Raw genomic sequence first — 27,662 nt, 5'->3', positions numbered from 1 at the left:
TTATTTACATGGAAGAAGTAGTATTTGCTTTTAAAAAATATTCATCCATCATATATATGACATCGCAGAACATATTTTATATAAATACTTTTGTAAATTTTACGTATTTTTAACTTAATCTTCCTACTCTGAGTTTCTGTGAATTGAGAATTAAGAATTATACATGTTTCTTGGGAGCTCATTTGAAAAGACATGTAATTTCACTGTCAGAAGTTAAGTGTAATAACAAGTTTTGATTGAAATTGGATCATAAGCTGAATATTACAAAAATAACATTTTAAAGCATTTGTGACAAGTTTTATTGTGATGACATTGTACTACTTTGTTAGAGCATTACAGTTGACAGATTTTTGAAATTATATTTAATGTGTATTTAATAACATTTTTGGACTTTTTCTCAGAAGTATAAAAATTAAATGACCTCGCAATTAACCGTAAATACATTGAAGAAATATTTTTGTGTTAGTTTGTGTGCAAATAACTTCTCTAAAAAAAATGAATATTTTATGGTTCAGTTAGTTGAGGTAAATAAGCGGCCTTGCATCAAACTTAGTCTCGATGTAGAAAAAGTTACAATTCCAGGGAGAAAGAATGCTTTTCGACTTTATGGTCAAGATGGTAAGTTTTATTGTTTCTTCTTTTTGAAGATTTGCATACTAATGAGATTTTGCTTTTTCACATGCTTGCATAAATTCTTATGTTATCTGGGTCAGTGCAGTCATTTATACCTTGTGAAAAAGAAAACATGTTAGCTAATTTAACTGTAAGTTAATGATTGATAGGAACAGAAAAAAGGGTTTTATGTTTTTTCTTCATTTTATTGTACCCAAATTTTGTTGAAGATAAATGAGTCACAATAAAATGTCAAATCTTTACAATGTTATGGAATCAAAGAATATCGTAGTTGAGAATTGTCAGTTTGGTCTATTTTTATGTATGTTTTAAAAAAATAAAAATTTTGCCAAAATTTATATGTAAAGAATGAAAAGGGTTTTTCAAATTTGAGTTACAGGTGTTAGTTTAAATTGGTTGTGTATTTTTTACATGTAATGCCTATTCTTGGTTCCTTAGTTTTTTTGTGACTAAAACTGTTTTTGATCAATGTTGCTGCTAAATGAATAATAAAATATAATGTAAGACATTTAAAATGCTGATAACCATCTCTTGTTTAGTTTTGTTAAAAATTAGGTTTTTATATAACATCTGTCAAAAGATGTACTTATATTTTATGTTAACAATAAGCAAAATATTATCTGTATTGAGTAGTTGAGTTAGCTCTATCTACTAGACTGGTGAATACCTTTTAAGTGTCAAGTGCATACCTGCATATCAGATTTCAAAATTTAAGTAAAAATAATAATTGTAGCTCTACTTCAACAGATTTTAATATTTTAAACTGAAAAATACTTTAGAATTTACAATTGTCAGTACGTAATATTTAATTTGCAAAGAAAATAGAAAACATTCCAATAAGATCACTGTATTCTCTATACAGACTTTTTCAGCTGAAGGCTTTAGAATGCTTAACGCTAGCTCTTGTCTTAAAAAATCATGAACAACTAACCACTTAATGTTCATCATTATTTGTCCAATTTTATGACATTCCTGGCACTGTGAAGCCTGTCAATTCTAGATCTTCATATGACCCAGCCATCAGGATGAAGCTTTATAGCATGTGATTTGATATAAACATCTATATAGGCTTCACAAAATCAAGCTTACCATCAAAAATTGGCTATCTGATTTGTAAAACGATTAGTTGGGAGTATGCTATGATAACAGAATTCTGCATGACTATAGCCTTTCCACACAGTTTTTTTGTATAGATATTGTTGTGCCAGTTTGTAAAAAGTGTAGCATTCATATTGCTATTGCTTACTTTTTATTCCCTCTGTTGTTGTGACATTTAGCAACAGCACTGTTTTAGACATTTTGACTTATGATGTTCCTTAAATACTGGGAAATGCCATTTGAAATGATGACACTGTCCAAGTTACAAGTGTTTTAGCCTTCATGGACAATAAGCCTTTTTAATTAATTTCAATTAATAACCTTTTAAAATGGAAAAATATCTCATCCTCTTTATTTTCTACACTTAACTGCTTTGTTATTGTTAAAAAACAAGTTGTTTGGTACATGCAACCTCCAAAGCTTGGTGCCAGAAAAATACAATCTACAGCATTTGTTCTGTGCAAGGTTGTCCTGCAAAGGAATAAAGTACAGTTACGACAGAAAGTGTTCTTACCCCTGCATTGTGAGTAGTTTTTTCCTCATAACTTAAAAAGTATCATGATTAGGATAATGAAAGTATAGTATATTATACATATCATATTAACACATACCTACATAAATTTTTATGTAAATTCAATGATAAATAAACTGTTTATAACAAATAACCAAAAATGGGAGGGTCAGAAAGTGTTTGTGCATCTACTTTAATGGTCAGTTGTGTAGCCTTTTACTTGGCACAATCTCTCTTCATATCCCCCAATGATCATTTGACAGTACTCGACTGGTATTTTCTTCCATTCTTCTTTGCAGAAGGCCTCCAACTTTTGCAAGTTTTTTGGATGACGCTAATGAACCCTGGTCTTCAACTCATGCCAAACGTTTTCAATTGGGTTGAGATTGGGTGGCTGCGATGGCCACTCCAGAACGCTTATATGGTTCCTCTGCAACCATGATTGCACATATTTCGATGTGTGATTATGGTCATTGTCGTGCTTGAAGATCAAACGATGCCCAAGCCGCAAGTTCCGAGCATCATTCTTGATATAAGTGCCTAATATATCAACGTACTTTTCTTTTTTCATGATTCCGTTGACGCGGTGAAGGCTGCCTACACCAGAAGAGCTGAAGGAACCCCATAGCATGATCGAATCACCTCCATGTTAAACTATAGGGACGGTGTTCTTTGGAAGATTTCGTTCCCCCTTCTTACGGAAAATATAGCGAACATCATTGTGGCCGAAAAGCTCGGTTTTAGTCTCATCTGACCAAAGAATACTCTTCCAATAGGTAAAGGGTTTATGTACATGCTTTCTTGCATACCTCAATTGTGCTTTTAAATGAACAGGCTTTAAATATGGAGTTCTACGAGGACGGCATGCTTTGAACCCAGAAGAGTGTAACATGTTCGTAACTGTAGAGGTGCTTACTTCAACCCCAATTTCCCTTACCAGTTTCTGTATGTCATTACGTGTTAAATGAGGGTGCCTACTACCTTCTATGAGAACCTTCCTCTTGGTTCTCTCTGGAATTTTGGTGAGGCGTCCGGAACGAGGGAGGTTAGCAGTTGATCCTGTAAGCTTAAACTTTGCAATTATGCTTTGAACAGCAAAATTCGGCACATTAAGTTGTGTAGCAATACTGGAAAGAGACACACAGAAATTGTATTTTACAATAAATCATTTTTTGTAAATCACTGGACAGTTGTTTCCTGTTCACCATGATGACCAAGCAGATAATGACGGAGACAGAGCTAAATTGTCAGAAGCCCATTTTTTTGATGGCTAAGTTGCAATAATTATGAACCTAGTCTAGTTTTGGAATGGTATAATGTAGTTTGTTCACCAACTAAGCAAATTTTTACGGGAATATCAGTTTTTTCACACATTCTGAACTGTACGAACACTTTTTGCTCCTCCTGTTTTTGGTTATTTGTTTATAAACAGTTTATTTGTCATTTAAATTTACATAAAATTTTATGTAGATGTGTGTAAATATAATATTTATAATATATTGTACTTCTATTAACCTACTTGTGATACTTTTTAAGTTATGAGCAAAAAACCACTCAGGACACAGGTGTACGAACACTTTCTGTCGTAACTGTATACAAGAATTAAGTAGATATTACCAACAGTGATAAAACAAAAAGTTATGTGGTAACAACATTAAATATACCAATATAATTGTGCCTTATTATAAGTTTTAAATTATTTTCATCATTTCTGACCACTTTCTTATATCTTACTACACTGACTTGTGGTATTCTAATAAATGGTGGTTAAGATTCTTGTGCTAACCCATTATCTAATATTCCTGTTCATTTTAAACGATATCTCTAGAAGAAGAAATAGAATGAATGTTAGATAGTCTTTAGAAATTTAAATTTCCAAATGCTTGTAATTATAGCTCCTTAAAATACTGTTAGAATCTCATAGCATTTGTGATGTATATAATTTTTAAAGAAAGGAAGTTCCAACAGTGAGGAAAAAGTGAAATATGCAACTAGCTTAATTAGAGAGGTCTTTAAATTAAATCTCCACAATTGTACTCATCTGAAAAAGTATTCTGTGTAGTTGGTTTTCAAAACATAAGGAAAATAATTTCCTTTAAAGTAAGAATACTTTTGATGTTATAAAAAAAAGCTGAATTGAAGTTATCCTCTGTAGTTATCTGTGTTTTGTAATTGGCAAATATGCATTTCATACCCTGTTCTTCTTTTTTATTCATTATCAGATACTGTTATAATCACCTCATTAAACTTGTACCAAATTTTATGAGATTTGAGGTTTTGGAAACTTGGTTTTCTTTGGTCATTTCAATCCCCAAGTAAAGCTTAGGACAGGAAAAATCAAAACTTTCTTATTTGTAGGGCATGCTTTAATGGACTTACTTCAGAAAGTTGAAGAACCTGCACCAGATTCAGGAAAACGAGTTTTGTGTCGCCATCCGTTCCAGGTAATTTGAGTTATTAATAATATTCTTATTAATGACTGTAAATGGCTGTTTTTTCAATGTAAATGAACTGCAAATAAGAGAAGCAGCAAGAAGTAAAAATTGATTAATTTTAAAAGATTAGTAAATGCTTTGTTAAAAAAAAAAGAATAACAATAATAATTTCAGATTCTATTCAAGCTACTTTGTGAAATGAAGTGTAACAAAAAAAAATCCAATATCATATTGGCATCCTTTCACAAGATTAGCTATTCTAATTCAGTGCTGCCCTGTATATACAAACTTTTTTTTATCAATGCCACACACCCTCTGCTCCCCCCTGTTGGAATTAGTATATTTCAATGTGTGTCTCATGAAAGTTGTTATGCATCACCTATTAACCAATAGTAGCACAGCATGTTTAGAGGATGTACATGATTCCATCTGCACACCTCTACCAAAACTTGTCTTCGTGTTTGACAGCTTTTTAGTACAGATCTTTTCTTTTGTGCTTAGTGTTTCCCATGTGACATATTTAATTTTTGCTTGAAGTTTTTCTTTAATACTTTAAATATTTTTTCCCAGTTTATTATCATTGTTATATTTCTGCTTTTGATAATTTTGTGCAGATGTCATAACTTGTGAATTACAAAGTCAACATTACAACCTATGGGGTCACACCATTGTCCAGTGTGTTTTGTCTTAGTCCTCAGGTTCTAGTGACCCAATGGTATATCTTTCTGCTTTTGGTCATCAGAAAATTGAGTGTTACATGGGTCAACCTTTATCCCCTGACATCTCCTAGGCGTGTCATGATTCTGCTAAAATTATTAAGAACAATGAGGATTTTGATAGTCTTTTTCCTTCTCCTTAGTTTGCCATTCCTTCTCAATTCCAGCCTCAGTCACATCAGTATTTGTGGATTTTATATGTCAGGTTTGTGATGTTTTCTCTCTGACCCCTATTTTTTACTCTGCTTGTCCTTCTTTGTGACATGACCATCATTCTCAACCATCTTTGGTAGTTCCTTTCTCTCCCAACCAAGGGATCAGCAGGTCCCAAGTGTAATGTTAGTCTCACACATGCCCAATATTCTCACCTTTGACTTGCCTTTACTAATCTTCTCACGTATCTTTCTTGGAGGTTCTGCACAGAAATTGTGGGATTTTCTGTTGATTCCCTTTACCTTCTCCAAATTAGCCCATGTATTGTCCTCAACTCTGCTACATATGTGGTTTTGTTGTTGATATGACCATATAGATAAATACTCAGTTTTGGGTCATTTTAATTTCCCCCCTCCACGTATCTCAGAAAGTTTTTAGACATTGTCTTCAAGCTGCAGATAGCATCGGTTTGTAATCAGTCCACCCTTTCAACTTCTGTGGCCTCTTGTCTTGATCAGAGTCTGCCATGCCACTTATTCTTGTTTCCTGCCCTTAATCCCATTACCCATTCCTATGAATCCAGGTACTTCCTTTTGTTGAAGTCATTGATGATGTACCACCTGTCACCAATAGTACTGGTGACTACCAGGTGGGTTCAGGTCTAGTGGGTGCTTGACGAAATTTTTTCCTTACTGGCTTCTCTTTTTTTTTTTCAGAAGGTTTCACAATCAAGTTTCTTTCCCCATATACCTTTTTTCTCAAGATCCTATGACATGCCAGTATCTGTTAGAGGTAGCTCAAGATTAACTTCAGTAGTTAGCTATCAAACTGGTTCACCATCTTCAGGAGATTTTAATCATGTCTTTTTGTGGTCATCAGGAGAACCAGGGGTTGGAGGTGAGTCATCAGTTTATCACACCTCAGTCACTTCATAACACTCCCCAAGTTCAGTATGTAGTCCTTTCTCACTCTGAGGTAGGCATTCTTTCCCAGGGCTGTGAATGACAAAAATAACTGTTGCCAATGCCTACCTTCACATCCTGACCACACTTCACTCTTGACTTTATTTTCAGTTTGTTCATTTTAGGATGGTTTACCAATTTCAGGCACTCCTCTTCAGACTGGCCTCAGCTTCATTAGTATTTTGTTGCATCATGTGGGTCTTTGCTCATCATGCTCAGGGGATGGAATTTCTTACTGTGTGGACAACTGGCTCCCTCTTGCTCATTTTAAGCAGGAGTCAACCACTTGTGCTCATCAACTCCTTTCTGTGGCAGCTCAAGTTGGTTATTTTTTCAAATTGGAAAAGCCAGTCCTTCAACTTGGCCCACATCTAGTGAATTTCTTCAACATCAACATCACTCGTTTTCTTCTCCTCATGTTCCATGGCACCATGCCCTCTCTGCTTGGTCATTTACTGCTTATGAAGTTCTGTAGCTTTTGGGAATGTGGACACTTCATGAATAATGGAACCTTGCATGGGATTTCCTTTCCACTATTATTTCTCTTCTTTCTTCCCGTTGTTCTAACTAAACTACACATTGGTCACAGTTTTTTAACTCATCGTCTTCTTTTATCTGGAACTGTTGCACCAGTGTGTAGTTTGTGTAACACTCAAATCACTGTAAGCTACATTTTACTTTCTTGCCATTGTTACAACTCTCAACGACAGCACTATTTCAAACATGTTTTGTCCTAGGGTTTGTCTGTAACATTACATAGTGTTATTGGTGATGGTGACAATGTCCACCTTAATAAAGTTTTTAGTTTTTTAATGGCCATTAATCTTTTTAATGTCATTTAAGTGTTTGATATTTATTCATTACACCTTTTTAATTGTGGTTCCCTTTTAAGAGTCTCAGTCTCTCAGGTTCAATTTGAAATTGGAAAATGGCCATAACATTAACTAACTTGACACCAGGACTGGAAAGGCCAACTTCAGGTTACTAACGCTGCTGTTTGAACTATCCATTTGAACTACTTGTTAGTCGTCCTGGCGAGTTGTTATTACAGTTTGGCTGCATGTCTTTTAACACTTTTATTACTTTACCTTTTGATAATGGCTGTTATGACACATAACCCAGAACCAGGACTGGAAAGGCAAACTTCAGGTGACTGACAGTGGTTCTTGTACTTACCTGTTAGTCTTCCTGGTGGGTTTTGATCATCACCATTATGCTAGAGAAAGTCCTTTACAACTTCTCTTACTCTGCTTTCTCTCTTAAAATTATAGACTAGGTGTCAACATTGGTTTTATGCTTTTTCTGTTTTGTTTTACCTTCATTTCCTTGTATGCATTTTACTACATTTAATTTATTTTTACCTTTTTACTGGACATTTGGCACAGATAGCCTAGCTGTTTTGTGTCATAAAACACTAAATCAACCAACCAATCTTTCTTCCCTGAGAAATGATTTGCAGTGGTGGCTAGATAAAGCTCATACATCAGTGGACGTTCCACTTCGTTCTCCATATTTGGATATACAGCTATGCAATATTGGATCATATTAACAACCAAGGGGACAACCAGTCCAGAGATGGCTGTTTTTAGACTTTAAATCTTCTACACTGGGCCCATGCACATCCCATTCATCTTATCACATATCATATGCTTGGTACTTTCATTCTTGTCATAGATTGTCTTTTACATATTTACCGAATCGTCCCACAGATTGTTACTAGATCTATTCATTTTCAGAAACCTATGCCTTCTCGGGCTATCTCCAGTTGGATGCATTTGTTTCGTCTGTCACTTAAGACCTGTTTCAATATTCGTTGATGTTTCACGTATTCTTTATCAACTTGCTTACCTTCTCCTTCATCCCAATCATTTATTTCTTCCTGTGACTGCAGTAACATGAGAGGATTGTTCCTCCTTTTCTTCAATCTCTTTTTCTTTTATTTCCCATCTTTTAACAGTGTCCAGTTCCTGATAACATTTGTATTTGGTTCTATGGTGTTATATTGCACATACAGCTACCCTCTGGGTTATGTACAATCATCATAAACAGTCCATAGGTAAATGACCACATCTTAAAGATTCTGAGCAGCAATCTTCAACATCTGTTGTTACACCTGTTGTACCTCATTTCCTTATACTACATTCTCTTTCACACAAATCTTTTGGGGCAAATGTCTCCCTTTTTTCATTCAGAAAGGACTAGAGGGACGTGCTGGCTTTCCAAAGTCAGTAAAGAAGATTTGATCTGGTAACATATTGGTGGTAACATCCATATCTCAACACAGTGAACTCCTCTTGCATTCAAAGGCAATTGGGAATATACTTATTGAGGTTACACCTCATGCTACTTTGAATTCATCATGACGAATTATTGGAGATGTTATTCAAATTCCCCTCAACAAGTCAGAGATTCTTGCTGATTTCTCCACTCAAGGAGTTTCTGAATTAAGGCATATCTCCACTCACAAAGATGGAATTACGATGCTCACCAATGTCTTTATTTTGAGATTTACATTGTCATGTCCACCTGCTACCATTAAGCCAGGTTATCTTGTAATTAAGATACAGCCATATGTTCCAAACCCTCTCAGATGTTTCTAGTGCCAGTGGTTTGGTCACTTGAAGACATCATGATGTGATTTCTTTACATGTGCTTGTTGCAGTGGCAAGGACCACAATGCCTATGAGTGTGAAATGGACCCTTATTGTGTCAGTTTCAATGGCTTTCATGCATCCTACTTTTGTTCTTGCCCTAAATGGTTGGAAGAAAATACGAGGTCTGTTCAATAAATACGCGGACTGACGTCGTAAAACAAAATGTAATTTATGTAGAAGTTACACATCTGGGGCCCATTCAAAGTACTCTCCTTCCCAATGCACACACTTATCCCAACGGTGTTTCCATTTGTTGAAACAGTCCTGGTACGCTTCTTTTGTAATGTCCTCCAGCTCCTTCGTCGCATTTGCCTTAATCTCGGGAATCATCTCAAATCTTCTTCCTTTCAAGGGTCTTTTGAGTTTGGGGAACAAGACAAAATTGCAAGGAGCAAGGTCAGGTGACCAGGGGGGGGTGGGGAAGAACAGTGATCGAGTGTTTGGCCAAAACTTCACGAGTTCTGAGGGCTGAATTTCGCAGCAACGCAGTGCATCTTCAATTTTTCGGTCAACATCTCGTAACAAGATCCAACTGATATCCCACACTCTTCAGCAAGCTCCCTGACAGTCAGACATCGATTTGCCCACACCAGGGTGTTGATTTTGTCAACATGTGAGTCATCAGTTGACATGGAAGGACGTCCAGGACGCTCATCATCTTCAATGGACTGTCGACCATCCTTAAAACATTCATGCAACTTGAAACATGCCGTACGCTTCATAGCAACATCACTGTAAGCCGTGTTAAGCATAGCAAAAGTTTCAGTCGCAGATTTTCCAAGTTTAACACAAAATTTCACAGCAAGTCGTTGCTCCTTCAGATCATTCATTCTGAAATCCACCAAACGAAAAAATTGCACTTCACTTAAAACCGCATAAGCTAATACACAAATGAAGATGTCTGCAATCGGGAAATGGCGTCGTAATCAGCTGATCTGTGCGAACCTAGCAACACCAAGCGGATTCCCCTGGAACCAACTGGAGCTGCGCAATTCAAACAGTCCGCATATTTTTTTAACAGCCCTCGTAGGTGCAGCATTTGAAGACAATTTTCGAAGCATTACTTATCCTGAGGCTTGGAAGTTGCTGTGCTCCATTTCATTCCAAATCTCTCTGTGCCTCCAAAAGAATTATTCTCAAACCAAATGAAAAGTTTTTTTTACCTCCATAACATACATTCCAGCAAACCCCAAGATCCACTTCCTTTGGTTCTGGGTACAGGCATTTTCTCAGGTACATCTTCTCCCACCCCAAGATGCAAAACAATCATTCGTTCACATCCTCAGTCACTGGAATCCTCTTCAAACAGCAAAGACCTGCCCAATCAACCCAGGGCAGGATTCATGGAGGTTGATAGCTCTCCCTAGAATAAAGACGGTAAAGAAAAAAGATGTGGCCTTAAACACCCAGTTTGCCTACACATAAATAAAAATGGATGCTTTGATACAATGGTACTGTTGAGGTTTACGTTCTAATCTGGATGACATGAAAACACTGATTGCTTCTTACCATCCTGAATGTCTTTCCTAACAGGAAACATTTCTGAAACCAGTCAATACAGTTACCTTTCAGTGGTGTTCTTTGTACAAAAATGACAGGCTGTGTAATATACAAGTGCATAGAGAGGTGGTGCTTGCTGTTGGTTTATTAGCATGTGCCCACCCTGTCTTGCCACTTGACACACCCTTGGAGGCCGTAGTCACCCGTGTTTTCTTGAGTCATACATCACTGTTTGTTCTCTCTACCTGTTGCCTGGAGAGACCTATTATCAATCAGATCTTGATGCTCTCACTGAAAGTTGCCATTTCCCTTTTTCATTCTGGGGGACTTTAATTGACATTATCCCCTCTGGAGAAGTGCTGATATTGATAGGAGGGGTCACTCCGTAGAGGGTATGCTCTCTGATCACAACCTTTCTCTTTTCAATACTGGTTCTTCTACGTATTGCCATGCACCTGGCTAGTCATTTACTGCTGTTGATCTCTCAATTTGCTCCCCTTCATTATTCTTCCATTTTTCATGGAAGGTTGACAATAATCCACGAGGCAGTGATCATTTTCCTATAATCTTGAGAGAGACTGGCCATGGTCAGTGCCACCCAACCCGCGTGCCTCTGTAGAAGCTGGATCAGGTAAACTGGCCCTCTTTCACTACTCTTGCAGAACTTGAACTTGCCATCATCTGTAAGCCATCAATAGACGACTGTGTGGCAGCAATAAATGACTGTATTATATTAGTGTATTCCTAAAACCTTGACACGTTTTCAACCATATCCTCGTCCATAGTGGAATCCTGTCTGCCACGTGGCATAGAAGGCTAAAAAACAGGCCTGGGAAACTTTCCGTAGATATCACTCACTCTTGAACAATGTTACTTTTCAGCAGGCCCATGCACATGCTTCGTGGGTATGACGTCAAAGCCAGAAGGAATCTTGGATTAAGTTCACAACCAGCATATCTTCTACCATTAGTTTCAAAGTTATATGGGACAAGATCAGTAAAATCATTGGGCAATATAATTCTGCCCCCCTTTTGCTCTTGCTCTCTTATGGCCAGAAAGTAGCTGATACCCAGAGCATTGCCAATACTCTAGGTGAGAGCTTTTGCCAGGTATCTAGCACTTCTGCTTCTTTTTCCACCTTCTTAGCCATCAAGACACAAGCAGAGCAATCACCTCTTTCCTTTCGAGCTGATTGTCTCTGTGACTATAATCACCCCTTTACACTGGTGGAATTCAAACTGGCAGTACATCAGTTGGGCCTGATGATATTCACTATGACATGCTGTGCTATCTGTCTCCTTCTTTTCTTGCTATTCTTCTGATTGCTTTTAACCCGGATCTGGCAGAAGAATGTTTTTCCTGATGCCTGGCACTAGGCTATTGTCCTGCCTTTCTCTAAGCCTGGGAGGGATCCCAAGATTCCTTCAAAATACCATTCAATTGCTTTGAAGAGCTGTCTCTATAAGACCTTAGAGAAGATGGTTAATACTCATCTTGTTTGGTTCCTCAAATTAAACAATCTCCTCTTGCCCACACACTGTAGGTTCCAATAACAGCATTTTACCATGGACCACCTGATTTGACTTGTAATGCCAACCAGAGAAGCCTTTCTCAAATGACAACTTCTTGTATCAGTATTCTTTGACATTGAGGTATGGCATTTTGCGAGACCTCCATATAAATGGGTTACATGCCCATTTGCCTATTTTTATTAAAAATGTTTTATGGACAGGAGATTCCAAGTTCATGTGGGTTCAACACTTTCCCGTTCTTTTCTACAGGAACTTGGAGTCCCTCAGAGCTGTGTTCTGAGTGTCACTTTTCAGTATGAAAATTAATGCCTTCACTGAACAACTTCCTATCACTGTTGCAAGTGGGCCCTATGTCAACAACTTTTACATCTCATATCAGTCCTCAAACATGAGGTATATTGAACGGCAGCAACAAACTGCCCTCAATCATTTACTGAAGTGGACCACATCAAATGGCTTTAACTTTGCTGTCTCTAAAACCCTTTGCATGCATCTTTGTTGCCAATGGGATATTCACCCTGATCCTGAACTCCTTGTCAGTGAAGTTGTGCTGCCTGTTGTCCCTGAGGCAAAGTTCTTGGGGCTTATCTTTGACCGTAAGCTGACCTTTATACCACATGTCAAGCAGCTATGGGTCAAATGTACAAGAGCACTGAACATCCTCCATGCCCTCTCTTCCACCACTTGGGAAGCGGATTGATGTTCTATGCTAAAGATATATCGTGCTCTTATTTGATCAAAACTCGACTATGGATCACTGGTCTATGGTTCTGCTAGACCATTGGCCTTAAAGATGCTACACCATATTCATCATCAAGGACTTCAGCTCTGCATTGGGGTTTTCTGCACTTTCACAGTTCAAAGCTTATACATGGAGTCTCATGAACCTTCTTTTCACCTCCACCGTTTGCAACTGTATTTACTATATGCTTCGAAACTTTGTTCCCTACCAATGCATCCCACCTGGGGTTGTGTTTTCCTTCCTTAGTGGGCCATGCTTTTTCAGAACAGACAGTCTGCCATTGCTCCTTTTGGCCTTTGTATCCAGGTGCAGTTGGATGAATTGGGTCTATCCTTGGATAACGTTGTATCTACTGGTCAGACCATTCCACCATGACTTCTTACAGTCCTCAATTGTGACCTATCTGATTGGAAATACTTTCTGCTATTTGCTGAACATTTTGAACTATCCTTCCATTCCTATTTATACAGATGGTTCGAAATCATGTGACTGTGTGGGCTCTGCCATGGTTTGTTGTGGTTTGATTGTTGTGTGCAGAATCCTCTTTACAGCTTCTGTGTTCACTGCTGAACTGTACACCATTTTTCTTGCCCTGGATCACATAGAAGCTAAGCAGTACTCAAACTGCATTATTTATACTGACTCACTTAGTTATCTACTGGCTCTGGAATTGCTTCATGTTGGTTCACACCCTGTTCTCACCAATATTCAAAACTGACTGGCCCATTTCTTTTTAACATCTATTTCTATCCTGTTTTTGTGGATACCGGACCATGTTGGTATTCGCAGGAATGAGCTTGCTAACACCTCAGCTAAGTCTATCTGCTCTGGCACTATCACTGCTGTGCCTGTCCCATTCATGGACTATTGTCCTGTATTTAAGGCTTGGCTCCATGCCAGCTGGCAGTCGACTTGGAGTGAACAACACAAAAACAAGCTTTAGCAAATAAAATCCTATATTGGACTTTGGCTATCTTGCTTCCATAAGGATTGGAAAGAGGAAGTTTTTCTAACTTGACTACACATTGGTCACAGTTTTATAACTCATTTTCTTTTATCTGGAACTGATGGGCCAGTGCATAGTGATGGACTCAGATCACAATAAGCCACATTTTACTTCTTGTCGTTGTTGTGACTTTCAACGAAGGCACCATTTTAAACATGTTCTGTCCTGAGGTTTGTCCATATCGTTAGACAGTGTTATTGGTGATAGTGACACTGTCCACCTTGTTAATATTTTTGTTTTTTAAAGGCCATTAATCTTTTTAATGCCATTTAAGTGTTTTAATTTATACATTACACCTTTTTAATGTGGCTTCCTTTTAAAAATCACAGTTCTAGTTCAGTTTGAAATTAGAGACTAGCCGTAACATTAACTAACTCGAAACTTTCCAGTCCTGGAAAGGCCAACTTCAGGTGACTAATGCTGCTGTTTGAACTACCCATTAGTCATCCTGGTGAATTATTATTATAATTTTGCTACACATCTTTTAAAACGTTTTTGAAAATGGCCATAATATCAAATAACTTGGAACCAGGGCTGGAAGTGCCAACTTCAGGTGACTGAAGATAGCCTAACTACTTTGTGCCATAACACACCAAATCAACCAACCAAACATTTCCCACCCTTCCTCCCCACTTCTGCAGTGCTCACACCTTCTGATAAACTTTGAAGTGAAGGTATGGTAGAAGAGTGTAGAGTGAATCACATTTCACACGAGCATGTTCTACTGTTGTTGCTTGGAAGGTGACTGATTTGTATGAGAGATACATGCAAATATACTAATTTTAACAAAGGGGGAGCACAAGGTTTGGGGCACACATAAAGAAAAAAATTTTATACAGAGTACAGCACTGAATAATAATAGATAATGTTGTGAGGAAAGGTAAGTACCTTTCAGAAATTTATTTTTATTATAGGAAAATTATAACTTTTTCAGGAAAACAATCACAAAATGAGAGGTTTTTTGTGAAAAATCTGTTATTAATAATAAGCTAAAGTTAAAATGTGTAAAGTAAATAATACAATCCATGTATAGATTTTATTTTAGAAATTAAAATCTGTAGGAAAATAATGTAATAGATTCCAGTATTATTTTCATTTTGATAAGTGCATTAATACTAGGAACAGTTAAAACAGTATGATATTTGAATAATCATCTACAAACAAAGCAGTAGTGCATGTATTAACACTAAGTATAACTTTATCAGTATGGTGGTTTTTGTTGTTACTTTTCTATAATCTTATCTTAAGTAATATTAGCTTACAAACTAAGCTTTCCATGAATTACTTATGCTGATTTACTAATTACTTTTGAAATGATATACATGCTAAAAAATTGCAAACAAAAATAGATATATTTCTATTAGTACTGCAAATGAAAGTGTTCTGCTTGTCATGATAAATTAGATTCAAATAGACTTAGTCATGCTTTACATTATGGAATAAAAACAAATATTAGAAATGATTTGAAGATTTTACCCACTAATTTATAATACAAATAGAATTAAACATGTCTAATGTGAACCCTGAAAACAGGCAAAAACTTGTTTAATTTTAATAGTTTATTTCTTTTCAAAAAACCAAATAGCGTATTACTGAAAGCAGAAACTTGGGTGATATCTATTCTGTTATTTGTTTCTGTGTTAGACAAATTAAAAATGAGTAAGACGATGGTAGACTGAGCACATCTTTAAATCTCCAGACTTGAACTTTGGTTTGCCCATGTTTATCATGTGTGTAGTTGTAGGGAAGATTGATCATATTACAATTTCTGCAAAACAAACTCTACTTCCATCAATGGCTCTACTGGAGCACTAGTGTATTTGTAGCAGTTACATAGTCAACAATAACCACATAAACAAATATGGCATGAAAATAGTTTTAGCCTGTCACTTTTACTAAAAATTTTGTACGTGAAAGGAGAGATCCAAAAAATGTTTTTTGTCAGATTGACTAATTATTTAAGTAACAATGGCCAATTCTGATTGCTTATTTATAGTTGGTAAATTACTTACTTACTATCAAAACAATTATTCAACATATTCCTAACCTTAAGGTGACATTTATAATGAAAATAGATATGATCTATGTCAATGCTACTGATATGAAATTAACCAAACATGACTACTATTCATAAAATATTAATATTTGTGTTCTAATGCTATTATATGACTGATTTCATTCAGTACCAGCTGTGATTGCATCAAAATATTATTTAGGTCAATATTCTTGTACAAATATTTTATTTACATACAAATGTTGTCAGGGTTTAATTGTTTAATCACTACTAAACAGAAATCTTGTACAATTAATAAATACCAGTCTCAGATGTACTTGGATGTATTGTTTTAGTGTTTTCAGCACCACAGTTGTGCAACTAAGATTGTTGCATCAGCTGCACCTACCATTTCATAATTATGGTAGTTGTATTAGTCAATATTGCATTACTGTGAATGCTATATTGACTTGATAATATGAAGATTATAGTTATGTCATTACAGTTGTTATAACAAAAGGAAGTATTTATATTTTTATCACATTTTTAGTAATATCATAACATTCCCAGTTTTATCAACAACACTTGAAATTTCTTCAGTATAAATGTATCAGTATCACTCACAGATATTCCTTCATGTATTTTTGTTAGTATGGTTAATATTTGTACCTCAATGGTTATATTAATATCAGCTTTACTTGTTCAGTAATATGGTTGTATTGATACAAGCCAAATAAGTTTCAGAATTTTGATAAAGTATATCAGTAATAGTTGTTTTAACTATGTATTTTATTATTTTCTTTCATTACTTCACTATTTATTGTATTCAAAGTAAAGTGTGTAAAGTATCATAAATAAGTAATTTGAGAGAACATGGAAAACAATTGAGATTTACTTGTTGTCCTTTTTTTTTTTAGTTATTGACTGTTGTGTAATTTACAGTGGAGTAAAAGCTTCATTTGGGAGTATATAAATTTTTATATTTCTTAGACTTGCATTTGATTGTTATGTGGCTAATTGTGTTTTTTAATGTTCTTTTTACTTTATTACAGGAATCAAAACGAGCTTATGTTCTTCCTAGTAAGGTGGAACCTTTGTACAAAATTTACTGGGATAAAGGAAAGGTACAGTGCAATAACAATATATTCAAAAGATTTCATTTATCTGACTTTTATTTTTTTATGTTTAAAATGTAGTTCAGTTCATTTGAAGTTTCAGTAAACACCACACATTGAAATAAGGAAAGTATCATAATTTTAAAAATCTTTTAGAAATAGTTCGTCAATAATAAACGTTATTTATTCATTAACACTGTACTTCTAATAGAAGTTTATGTACATTTGTTTTCTCTCAAAGTGAATCATGGTATTTTATCCATATCTTACTGGTTACCTGTGTTCTTATGTATATTACATGTGAATTATCTTTTACTTATTTTTCTTCTCCATCTTGTTTATCTTAGATTTGTGAACCTTTACCAACACTTCAAGAAGTGCGTGAACATGTACGCCAGTCACTCTTTCATCTTCGCCAGGACATTAAACGCAGCCTGAATCCCACACCATACAAGGTAGGGCCTTTGTTTTCAAAAAATAAATATTGCTGGTTACTGAAATTTTAGTTTTTATAAAGACTTAAGGTATTGTTGTGTAAGCATGGTGTAACCTTGCATATAAAAATAAATTTTATCTTAAATTTGTTCAGAATTAATATTTCTTCATTTAAAAAAAATTAAATATTTAGACATGAAACTTGCTATACATAAAATAACCTTATGATATCAAACGTTAACTCTAAGAAGGAAGCTCCTTGAATTTCTCGTATACCACAAGGTTTTCATCATATGTTATTCCATTCATCTTTGTTACCTTAAAATGCATGTTTTAATATAGTAACATAAATTATTGCATGCAAATCAGAAGAAACAAAAAAATATATATATTTAAACAAATGCACAATTAAAAGAAATAATACATTAAAATCATTGCATAATATTTATTGTGTTATAATTTTTTCACTGTATTGTTTTAATTATGTAAATAGAGGTTTTAAACAAGTGTAATTTTAAATTATATATTTACTATTATGTTTAATTTGAAATTTTATTCATTTTTATAAACCCATTGAGGTGGATTCCTATAAATGTTGATCTGCCCACTCAATTCAGGGCAGAATCCATAGAGATTGAAAAACCTCCTTGTAATAAAGAAAAACGACATGGTCATAAACCAAAAGTTTCTCCACCCAGTTCTCTAGCTAAATAAAAATGGCCACATTGATTCATTGGAACTGTTAAGGTTTCTTTTCAAATATAGATGACATTAAAGATTTTGTTGATTCTCGTCATCCTGTGTCTCTTCTTACAGGAAACGTTTCTGAAACCTGCTGATGCAGTCACCTTTTGGCAGTTTTTTTGGTACAGAATTGATAGGTTATGTGATGGAGGGGTGACACTGCTGGTTGATCATGATCAAGTCAGGATCCATAGAGGTTGATAGACCTCTTTCTATTAAAGAGAATAAAGAGAAAAGATGTGGTTGAAAACAGAAGGGCTGTCTACCTAATTCTCCTCCACGTCAGTAAAAATGACCGAATTGATACAATGGAACTTTTGAGGTTTCTATTCTAATTTAGATGATATCGAGGTGCTGATTGATTTCTATCATCCTATGTCAGTTTTCTTTATACTGCAATGAAAAGTTGTGTGATGGATGAGTGCATGGAGGGGTGGCACTACCAATAAGTTGCATGTGCCTGCTCTATCTTTGCCACTCAATACATCCTTGGAGGCTGTAGCAATCTATGTTTACTTGGGCCATACGATCACTGTTTGTTCTTTCTACCTGTCTTCTGGAGAGGCCTATGATCAGTCAGACTTTGCTCTCATTGAACAGTTTCCATCTCCCTTTTTAATCCTAGCAGATTTAAATAGACATAATCCCCTCTGTGGTGTTACTGTATTGATGGAGCAGGGGTCTTTCCATAGATCTTATGTGCTCAAATCACAACCATTCTCTTTTCAATACTTATTGTTATGCACCTAGTCAGTACCTTACTGCTATTGATCTCTATCTGCTCCCCTCACTTTTCTCTCATTTCTCGTGGGTGGTTGACAATGATCCATAGGAGAGTGATCATTTTCCTATCATTTTGCGAGAGATTGGCTGTGGTCAATGCCACATGCCTCAGTGGAAGCTGAATCAGCTAAATTGCTCTCTTCAAACTTAATCTTTCCATCATCTGTAAGCCATCAATAGATGACTGTGTGGCAGCAGCAACTAACTGTATTATCCAGGCAGCTGCTCAACAGTATCATTGTTTGTGGTGGAATCCTTCCTGCCACGTGTCATGGAAGGTTAAAAATAGGCCTGGGATACCTTTTATATGTATCTTCCACTTTCAAACTGCATTGCTTTTTAATGGGCCCATGCACATGCTCAAAGCCAGAAGGAATCTTGGATTAAGTTCACAACTATCATTTCTTCTACTACTAGTTCCAAAGTTATATGAAACAAAATTTAAAAGGTCAGTGGGCAGTATACTTCTGCCCCCTTTCAATGTTGGTCTCAGATGGCCAGAAAGATGCTGATGCTCAGAGTATTGCCAAGAGTATTTGCAAAAACTTTTCTTATGCATCTATCACTTCTTCATCCCCCTACCTATTAAGCCATCAAGACTTGGGTGGAACGAACACCTCTAAATCAGTCTGGAAGTACATTGGTTGGACCTGATGATATTTACTACAAGATGCTGTACCATTCATGCTATTATTCTGGTTGTTTAAACCAGATCTGGTAGGAGAATGCTTTTCTTGATGCTTAGCACCAGACTTTAGTCTTCCCTTATTCTAAGCCTGGAAAGGATCCCAAGGTTCCTTCAAACTACCATCCAGTTGCTTTGATGAACTGTCTCTGTAAGATCTTGGAGAGGATGGTTAATGCTCATCTTGTTTGGTTCCTCAAATCAAACAACCTACTTTTGCCAACTCTGTGTAGGTTCCAATGACAGCTTTCTAGCATGGACCAGCTGATTTATTTAACTTGTGAATTCAATCAGGGAAGCCTTTTTAAAGTGCCAACTTCTTGTTTCTGTATTTTTGACCACATGAGTGCAAGATTTCCACTCATGTGGGTTGCATGGTCATTTACCCATTTTTATTAAATATTTTGTAATGTACTGGTGATTCCAAGTCCATGTGGGTTCAACACTTTCCCATTTTTGCCCATAGGAACTTGGAATTCCTTAGGACTGTATCTTGAGTGTCAGACTTTTCATTATAAAGACTAATGCCATCACTGGACAACTCTTTCCTACAGTTGCAAACAATTTGATGACATCAACACCTCGTGTCAGTTGTTAAGCATGAGGTTTGTTGAGGGGAGCTACAGACTACTCTCAATTGTTTACTGAAGTGAACCACAGCAGATTGTTCAAACATTTTTCTCTCTGAAACCATTTGCATACACTTTTACCATCAATGGGACATTTGCCCCAATCCTGAGCTCCATCTCAATGAAGTTGTGCTTCCTGTGGTCCTTGAGGCAGTTCTTGGGGTTTATTTTTTACCATAGGCCGATGTTCATTCCACACATCAAGTAGCTTTGCATCAAGTGTACAAAGACACTAAACATCCTCAATGTCTTCTCTTCCACTTCTTGCAAAGCAGATTGATGTTCTATACCAAAGATTTATTATGCTCTCCATCATATTGAAACTGGTTTATGGCTCTGCCTAGACCTCAGTATTGAAGATGTTGGACCTCATTCACCATCTTGGGTTCTCTGCAATTCTCCAGTTCAGAGTCTTTACACTGAATCTCATAAAACTCTGCTACACCTCCATCATTTGCAATTGTCTTTACAGTATGCTTCAAAACTTCGATCCTTATCACAGCATCTCAACTGGGGTTGTGTTTTCCTTCTGCAGTTGACTGTGCTTTATCAGAATAGGTGGTTTGCCATTGTTCCTTTTGGCCTTAATACATGATATGACCTCCTTTATTTTTCAGAAGATCATTAATCCGCTATGACGTCAAGTCCACAAGTCAACTGCAATCTTTATTAATTTTTGGATTGTGGTACCACACCAAAATTGTTGCCTCATTTAGCTTATCTTACATAGTACAGTCTTTTCCCCAAAGTCTTTCTTTACAAATTGTCCAAAGATTTTCAATAGGATTTAAGTCCGGAGAGTTTCCAGGCCAGTCCAGCACCTTTATTCTCGTTGTAGTCATAAAATTCTTCACAAGTTTCGATGTGTGGCACGGAGCCAGATCTTGCTGAAAAATGCCAGATCCATCTGGAAATCTCTTTTTCAATTCTGGAACAACTCTTCTCTGCAAAACTTCGATGTACTGTGGTCCTTGCATCATACCTTCTATGATATATAAGCCTCCGATGCCATAGTAGCTGAAAAAGCCCCAAAACATCTTCAAGGGATGTTTTACAAACTGATTGATGTAAGATTCTCAAAGTTTCTCACCTGGAGATCTGTGAACATGCAGACTTCTTTGACCCTGTACTAAGAAATGAGTCTTGTCACTGAATAAAACCTTCCTCCATTGTTCTTGCATCCAGTTCTTGTATTACAGACCCCATTGATACCCTTTTTTCTTCATTGAGTTGGTAAGAAGTTGTTTTTTGACTGGTCTCCTTGCCCTTCTAATGCAATTTTGAATGATGTAATATTCTTCAAAATTTCGTAATAGATCCCAAAAATAGATCGACCATACTGCAAAACACAGCTAATGATGCCATCTGTGTGTAAAAATGACTATTAAAGGAAATCAGCGGGTCCAGCGAGCCTACACTGGCTGCCATGCTGAAAATATTGTAAAATGACCATTTGTTTCAATTAATTTGCACAAGGGTGTATACATTGAAGTAAATGTATATAAATGACCATAGAAAGAGGTGAACAAAGCCACTGTGTTTGTTTCAGTACATAAGCCATATCTTAGCAAAATTAAAATGTGAGGTTCTTATTTTATTTTAGTTTTATAATGTTAGTAGTTTGAGAACCTAATTTGTACAAAACTATAGACGTAGTATTTGGACATCACAAACTTTTAATTTTAAAATTGCTGCATTCAACATACTACATGACTCACTAAACTCTATATTTGGATTTGTTCTTTTAATATTTACTTTTAAATTAAGAAATTAACTCATATATAGTATTAATGTTTGAATTATAATCTACAATTTGCTACCAAACTTGACACAAATTCATAAAATAATACTTCAATGAAATTTTGAATGCAAGTCAACAAATGCATTGATGTAGCCTCTGATTCATGACCCTTCAAAAAAGGGTTAAAGCATATAGTAAGACCAGTATGAGCAATATCTGTCACATGACAACTATAAGAATATCATCACACAAAGAAGCAAGTATATCTACCTATGTGTTTGAAAAAACTCCAAAGAACTTATCTTGTTGAAACACCAAAGAAATTATGCAGAATTTGTGTGTCTAGTTTTTGAAGTAATTTATAATGATTACAGGTTACAGCTAAAATAGTAAGTTAAACATCTGAAGAATTAAATAAAATGCTAAGGTTAACTGTAAGGCTAATATGCCCAAACTAAATGCCATTCATGTATGGAGTACATTTCAGTAAGTTATGATTCTTGACAAAGCATCCAGCCAGATGTCTAAGCAAACATGCCAGTTCCTCTACAAAATGCAAGTTAAAACAGGAATTCATGCCCTATTATTTACCAATATCTTCCATGGTTTCTATGCTTTGGACTTGCTCAACATGCCCTCAAAAACCATTGTACCTGCAAAAATGGTGGACTTTAGAATGCTTGTGAAGAAAAATTGATTAACACTGAACTCAGTGTATTGTGCAAAAACCTCCTATATGGCATAATTTTACAACAGAGCAATAATTTATAAATATCTGTCATCATGTTTTACCCCATCCATGTTGAAACAAAGAGCTGTAAGGTCTAGACACTTAACTGAATCTACCTGGAAAATGGGTAAATTTGAAAACTTCATTACCCAGGTCACAAAAGCAAAATTTGAAGAGAAAAATAGGTCTTTTCCATTTACTTTAGGAATAAGCAATTGGTGAATAACACTTTCTGCCGAGGAACAAGAAAAAATAAAAATTTTGTTACACAGTGAATTATAGTAGTGATTGACAAGTTAATATTGCTATTTCTTCTTGAAGTCAAAATAAAATTTAAGGATCTTATTGCATAAAAGAAACATGCATAAAGTCATTGCCTTTAAATATGTTCTGCATAAAATGTGTTCTTTGAGAACTAAACTATTACACATTACTTGGTAGTAAATGGTATGTTGCACATAAGAAATGTATTTTGTGTGTATTTTTGTAATACAGTTGTTTTTCTTTAACAGCTTGTTATATGAAGCCTTCATAATTTATTGGACATTTCCTTTCAGACCTACATAATACTTTACAAAATCATTTCTCATTCTGAGCACTTTTGATTTATACATTTACTGCTTCCTGTGCAAAACATTTACTAATCAAACCTTACATATGATTTAAGCATGGAGTGAGCAAATAATTATGAACTAAAAAAGTACACATCAAAAAAGTTAAATGATTTTTTTCCATAACAGTATAATTCATTGTTCTTTATATATATAGACACGTAATACAATTTTATTTGATTAACCAAATTAAATACTATCTGAAGCACATTTTGTTAGCAGTCAATGTGTATTTTATTTTCTGTAAGTAAATGAAAAACCAGTTCTAATTTGAGGTTGAAATAAAGTGAGAGCTATGTTAAGGTTCAAACATGTTTTATTCATACCCATGTTTAATTCCTTATAAACCAATTCCAATTCAATAGTTCTCCAGTTGAGGTTTTAATAACAAAGAATGTATCTATATTTAACACAATGTGATCAGCTGTTTTTGATGTTTACAATAACTAACTTCCTCATCTCCTTGAGAGTTTATGAAAAACAAACCTGTTCACATTACACTGTTCAATATTCTTTTTTTTAAATGATTAGTTACAGTATCAAGCTTGACTCTACAAAATATTTGATTGAATGAATGAATAACTGGTTGCATATTCACACAATATCAGTAATTATGATTGCTAAAATAATAGTGCAAAATTGTGATTGATCCAATAATTGGACATAATTTAAAGAACCTTGTAGCAATAATGCTAAAGCATGACAAATGAAATTTGTAGCAATTTAATGGCATGTTTTTGTCACATATGCAATGGCCAGTTTTAGTGATTATAAGACTGGCAGTAATAACTCTGAATAAGTAATATACAGCAATTAAAGTTTCAAGCAAGATTTTGTGAGAAAATGAAATTAAAAAATAAACTAATTAACAAATTTTATTAGTTTTTGGGTTTTTTTTAGTAATTGGCAAAATTATAAAATAATTATAAATGTTGATGGGCAGGGTGAGCATTGAGGATCTTTCTTTTACAATAAAATGAAATAACTGTATTTCTTCATATTAAGGTACCACTTGATGTGCTACAAAATAAATGATAGAATGTTACGTCTGTTAAAAACCAACCAGTATATTTTGTGCATCTTTTCATGACTAAATGCTTCATTTTATTTGTTTCTTTTTAGAATTATATGTTGCATGTGTTATTCGTTTATGTAATTGTAAATCCTTTAAGATCTTTTTAATGTCTCTTTAGATATTACTAGCCATGTACACTATTATATTAAAATGATTTTAGAATATCACCACTTTGTTGTAATCCTTTTTGCTTCATCTAGTCATGCTCTATCTTACAATCATAGATTTAGACAATAGCCCTGCACCATAATTTCCATTACTAGGGCTGTATCATTAGGATGAGATGTCCAAAGCACACCACTTCTTCCTGTTTGCCTTCCATCATTCACGTTATGTACAAGTATGATGTTTCTCACAGCTATTTATAGTTCAGTTTCATATAAATCCATTGTCTCTGTATCTTGACCATTGTATATTCATATAGAAGGGCATAAATACATGTTTTGTTCCCCAACTACTTATGTTGCCTAATTGTTGAAACAGAGGTATCACTGGAAGACACGTTTTGATGATTGCCTACCCTATTGGCCTTGTTCTTCAAATGGAGATTTGTTTTATGTTTTGCACTGTTACCTGTGGTATGTAGATGACTTTTGTCATTGTCTTTTGCATTTGTGGATGATTATTTGTTACAAAACACCATACATTGCTCATCACAGCTAGAGTATGATTTGGTGCAGAATATTTGTGTTTGGTCCTAGTTTCCAAATTGATCTACATTACTTTTTCTGATACCATTAAGCATGGGGAATATTCCCATATTAGAAATTCTAAATGGATCAATATTTTTATTCAGAAGTAGCTGGTACATACCCTTCCCAAATATTTTTGGTGGCATCATGTTACCCAAGCCACACCAAATAATGTCAAAATGTAATTCTTATATATTCCATTCTACCATGACTGTGTGTTAATTGTGGTTGTCACATGACTTCTTCATTTGCATCATCAGAATCATTTTAATATAATTTATTCAACCCTTTGTATTTTATCATACAGTGTATAACACCTAAAACATGATTCACAACATGTTACTCCACAGACCAGCAAAGCCTTTATAAAAGATTTAGAAACCTGTAGAAGTATAGGTCTGTAGTATTGTATCTTATATTAACTTCTTCAAGAAGCTTTGAAGTTAGTTATATTTCATAAAGCTGACTTGTTTGACAATGAACTTTGATGAAATAAATACACAAATAAAATTCATACATTTTGCAAAATTTATTCTTCAAGATTTTTTTTCCTTTCTCTCATTTTTATATGATGTTGTTGCAGACCAGCTAAAATACATTTATGAACTGGCTGTTGGGAACCACATATTTAAAATATTATTTAATGTTGTTTTTAGGTATGGTATAAATGGAATGCATGTTTTTACAAGTAAATATATTAAAAAAAACAATTTGTAAAAAAAAATGAAATTAGAAAATGCAAAAACATTGCATCTGATATCAGTATAAGATATCACTATGAAGTAAGTGGTGTAGTGTGCTGTAAATAAAGTGGCTACAAATATATTTTTAAAATGTATCTAGATTTTTAGTGATATTTTTTTATACTTCAGCTGGATGATATTGATTATTCAATCTTTTCAGGTCTCTGTTTCTGATGACCTGTACCACTTCATGCACAATTTATGGCTAGAGAATGCTCCTATTGGAGAACTTTCATAGATAACTAGATCAAGAGTAGAATGTGTTGCACTAGTACTTGTTGAACAATAAGCACAGTTGTATTATAGAAATAGTTTTAGGTCTATATTCTTGTATATCTTTGTAGTTTATTGTTTAGCATTTTAAATGTTTATTAAAATTAAGTGTGCTTTCTTTGTGTATTATATTGGAAATATAAAAAGTTTGTTTGTTTTTTAGATTTAATAATAAAATACATAAAAGTTTACATGAGAAATGGGAAAGTTTTTAAGTCTGTGTTATGGAGATTGAAGTTTAACATTTAACATGGATTGTGAAACTATTTACATTAATCCTGGCATTGCTAGAGTTGTTTTATTAAAAGTTTAGCCTCCATTTCTTTCATGTGTTGTGTTTTTTTGGTTAATTATTTACAACTTCTTTGAGGAAAAAAACATTATAAATTTATGCCATATTACAATAAAGACATTTTTTCCATGTATTTTGAAGCAGTCAGTTTGTGAATGTAACAAGTATTAGTTTGCACTTGTATTGGCTTCCTATGGTGGAGAACTAAATATTAGAGTAATAGAAGGGTACAAGTAGTAGGTTCATTTACATTGTATTTTCTCTGCTGTTTGCTAAGCAGCAGCATAGCTTATACTAGGAGCAGTCAAGTAGTACTTGCATGTACATTAGTTTCCTGTGTTAATGAGCTGATTGTTAAAAGTGGTTTTGTACAGGTAATAATTTGCTTTGTTATATCACTGATTGTCTGAGTCACAGGGTAGTTTTTAGTTAGAGATTTGTGATTTTGGTCTGAAGGGTTAGATAAATTCGTGGTAAGGGATACAAGTAATATTTACATTACAGTGCTTTCTTCTATTGATCTGCTGATTAGTAGATTGGTTCATGTGCTTTGGAATGGTACACATATTACATGAAAAATAAACACTGACACTATAAATCTGGTATAAAGTTTGTAATGGCACATATTATGAGAATTCTTAGTTAAAAGTACTATAAATTCCATTAATAATATGTAAAAGATATATATAATTACATGGAGAGCATGATATGCCAGTCTGATTATTGCAGTTGATCATCAGAATAGTTGTGTCTAATTATATCAGATTATCTTGTATATCAAAATAATTAATTGTAATCTTCAGTTGTATTATATTGATATTTAAACAATCAAGATCATGTTTATTGAATTATTTCTCCAAGCCAAGAGATCCTCTAAATAAAATTTTCCACAAAAAATATGGTGAGTGTGTTTCTTTTATAGATAATTACAGAGAATAGTGACTCATAGTTCTTAGTCCCACCCTTGAGGATGTAATTGACTATCATATTTGGCAAAATCAAACATACTCCCTTCAAGTGTAGTTTCAAATACTTGCTTCTAAGGTTGTGACTGGTTGTCAAAGCATGTAGCTCCAAACACTCCCAACTGAGGGTGTGACTGGTCTTTAAAGTGTATTTTTCAAGCACTCATGCTTTATTGTGTGAGTAATAGTTACATAAATAAATATAGTAACATTT

General features: G+C 34.7%; 1 protein-coding gene across 3 annotated transcripts in view; it reads left to right on the top strand.

The window, feature by feature from the left end:
* Window positions 1-26,515, top strand: part of Naprt (nicotinate phosphoribosyltransferase) — a 92,388-nt gene extending 65,873 nt beyond the window's left edge. For all 3 annotated transcript variants that reach the window (XM_076450721.1, XM_076450722.1, XM_076450720.1), the window contains 5 exons: window positions 516-618; window positions 4,601-4,686; window positions 16,988-17,059; window positions 17,398-17,505; window positions 26,079-26,515. In XM_076450721.1, coding sequence (XP_076306836.1) covers window positions 516-618; window positions 4,601-4,686; window positions 16,988-17,059; window positions 17,398-17,505; window positions 26,079-26,156 — 447 coding nt within the window. In that variant the 3' untranslated portion in view covers window positions 26,157-26,515. The remainder of the gene's footprint in view (window positions 1-515; window positions 619-4,600; window positions 4,687-16,987; window positions 17,060-17,397; window positions 17,506-26,078) is intronic.
* The last annotated feature ends 1,147 nt before the right edge of the window (window positions 26,516-27,662 follow it).

The sequence above is a fragment of the Tachypleus tridentatus genome, chromosome 8 (genome assembly GCF_004210375.1).
Source record: "Tachypleus tridentatus isolate NWPU-2018 chromosome 8, ASM421037v1, whole genome shotgun sequence".
NCBI lineage: Eukaryota > Metazoa > Arthropoda > Merostomata > Xiphosura > Limulidae > Tachypleus > Tachypleus tridentatus.
The sequence above is the reverse complement of the archived record's forward strand: the minus strand, read 5'-3'. Positions and strand labels throughout refer to the sequence as shown.